The sequence below is a fragment of the Acinonyx jubatus genome, chromosome A1, assembly GCF_027475565.1.
Source record: "Acinonyx jubatus isolate Ajub_Pintada_27869175 chromosome A1, VMU_Ajub_asm_v1.0, whole genome shotgun sequence".
NCBI classification, from domain to species: Eukaryota; Metazoa; Chordata; class Mammalia; order Carnivora; family Felidae; genus Acinonyx; species Acinonyx jubatus.
The window spans coordinates 82,970,597-82,973,021 of record NC_069380.1 but is presented as its reverse complement, the minus strand read 5'-3'; the positions used below and the strand labels follow the sequence as shown (position 1 = coordinate 82,973,021).

General features: G+C 43.2%; 1 protein-coding gene across 1 annotated transcript; it reads right to left on the bottom strand.

Annotated features, from left to right (window-relative positions):
* Window positions 1-1,019: 1,019 nt before the first annotated feature.
* On the bottom strand, window positions 1,020-2,045 carry LOC106974746 (olfactory receptor 2H1-like). The gene has a single exon (XM_015072049.2). It carries the CDS (start codon window positions 1,944-1,946, stop codon window positions 1,020-1,022), a length of 927 nt encoding a protein of 308 aa, XP_014927535.1. The 5' UTR covers window positions 1,947-2,045.
* Between the last annotated feature and the right edge of the window lie 380 nt (window positions 2,046-2,425).

The window sequence follows — 2,425 nt, the reverse complement described above, 5'->3', positions numbered from 1 at the left end:
GAGCTCAACAGCTCTTCCTCCCAGTGTCCTCTTGCTCTCCCTGCTCTCTGAGAGCAGAGCTGTTGACTTTTAACATTCTAGATGTTAAGTCCTGCTGGCTGTCAGAACTCATGGAGTCCAGCCCCTCCGCTTTTGCAAGCCAGACTTTGGGGGCTCTGCCTTGTTGGGCGAGCTGCCCTTCCACTGCCCCAGCTCCCTCCCGCCATTCCGTGTAGTATGCACCACCTCTCCACCCTTCCTACCCTCTTTTGTGGGCCTCTTGTCTCTGCTTGGCTCCAAAGTTTCTGTTCTGTTAGTCTTCTGTAGTTTTTCTGGGTTGTTTAGGCACATGTAGGTGGCATCTAAGCGATCAGCAGGAGGAGGTGAGCCCAGCGTCCTCCTCCTACACAGCCATATTCCCAAGACTCCTGTAAGAGACTCTTAAAAACTGAGAATAAACTGAGGGTTGATGGGGGGTGGGAATGTGGGTGATAGGCATTGAGGAGGGTACCTGTTGGGATGAGCACTGGGTGTTGTATGGAAACAAATCTGACAATGAATTTCATATTAAAAAAAACTGGCATTGTATTTGTACAGATATATTGTTTTAACAAAATTACATATAAAAGTATAGGGTTAAAAGTTCATTAATAAACTACTGCCTTTGAAACAAAACCACACTTTTTTAAAACCTTTTTTTTAATGTTTATTCAGTTTTGAGAGAAGAGACAGAACACAAGCAGGGGAGAGGCAGAGAGAGAGGGAGACAGAGAATCTGAAGGAAGTTCTAGGCTCTTAGCTGACAGCACAGAGCCTGACCTGGCGCTTGAACTCATGAACTGCAAGATCATGACCTGAGCTGAAGTCAGATGCTTAAGCAACTGAGCGACCCAGGTGCCAATTTTTTAAAAAAATTTTTCAAGTTTTTATTTATTTTTGAGGGACAGAGACAGAGCACAAGCGGGGGAGGGGCAGAAACGGAGGGAGACACAGAATCTGAGGCAGGCTCCAGGCTCTGAGCTGACACCATGGAGCCCACATTATGGTGATCCTCTTCTTAGCAGTTGTATCAGGGCATCTTTTACATCTTTGTTCCTTAGGGAATAGATGAGCGGATTTAACAATGGTGTGACCACAGTGTAGACGAATGTAAAGAACTTGCTATAATTTGAAGCAAAGTGATTCTTAGGGTATGTATACACTGGTGCCACTGTTCCATAAAACATAAAGACCACAATGAGGTGGGAGGAGCAGGTGGCAATGGCTTTCTGTCTGCCATCCTTGGATTGAATTTTACCTAAAGCTTGAGCTATGTAGCCATAAGAAGTCAGGATCAACCCAAGTGGTATGATGGTGAAAAGAACAGCAGAGACTGTCATCTGCCACTCACTGGCTGAGGTATCTCCACATGTCAAGCGTATGAGGGCAGGAACCTCACAGAGAAAGTCATCTAGGCGGTGGTGGGTGCAGAAGGGAAGCTGAAGTGTGACAGGAATCTGGGTAACAGATTCTATTAGGCCAGAGATCCAGGCTATTAGCACCAGCTTCCAACAGAACTGATGATCCATGATGATGGTATAGTGCAGGGGTTGGCAGATAGCAATGTAACGATCAAAAGCCATCACCACCAACATGACACATTCTGTGGCACCAAGACAGAGTAACATGCAGAGTTGGATGACACAGCCTGTGTAGGTGATGATCTTGCCAGGTCCCCACAAGTTGGACAACATATGGGGAACAGTGGTTGTGGTAAAGCAGAGATCCAAGAAGGAAAGATTGCTAAGAAAGAAGTACATGGGAGTGTAGAGATGAGGGTCCACACAAGAAAGCAAGATAATAGTTGAGTTGGAGAGGATGATCATTGTGTACAAGATGATCACAATCCAGAAAAGAAGCATTTCTAGATGAGGCCATTCAGAGAAACCAAGAAGAATGAAGCCAGTTGGGAAACTCTTGTTGGTCATCACTGGTGCTTTTGGCAATGGAGTTTGAATATAATTGTAACAAAAATTTTGTGAATGGATTTTTGAAGATTCGTCTGTTATTTATTTCGGGAAGGCAAACATTATTAGCTCTCCTGTGGGTCTTAGGGCAGGAGAAATATGAGTGTTGTATATTATACCAATAGGATACAACTTCTCTTCAACAAGACTGTTTCTTTTATACAAAAGAGGTATTCATAAGATATTGCCTTTGAGATTTATCTTCAAATCTGACAGAACATTCTCTGTAGACACCCTGACACAATTACTTTAGATTATGCTCATGTTTCTCCTAGATTGCTCTCTCAGGAATGTATGTAGTAGCTCTCTAAAATATTTGGGATGACATGTTGAAAATAAAGTTTTACTTTTAAAATATGTAGTGCTCCTGTGTATTGTGGTGCTATTTGCATTTTTGGTAATGCTTATAGAAACATAGGAAGTGGAGATTATCCCAGAAA

What these genes read in the sequence shown, in the direction of transcription:
- LOC106974746 (XM_015072049.2), bottom strand. Translation starts at nt 1,946, where the DNA reads ATGACCAACAAGAGTTTCCCAACTGGCTTCATTCTTCTTGGTTTCTCT.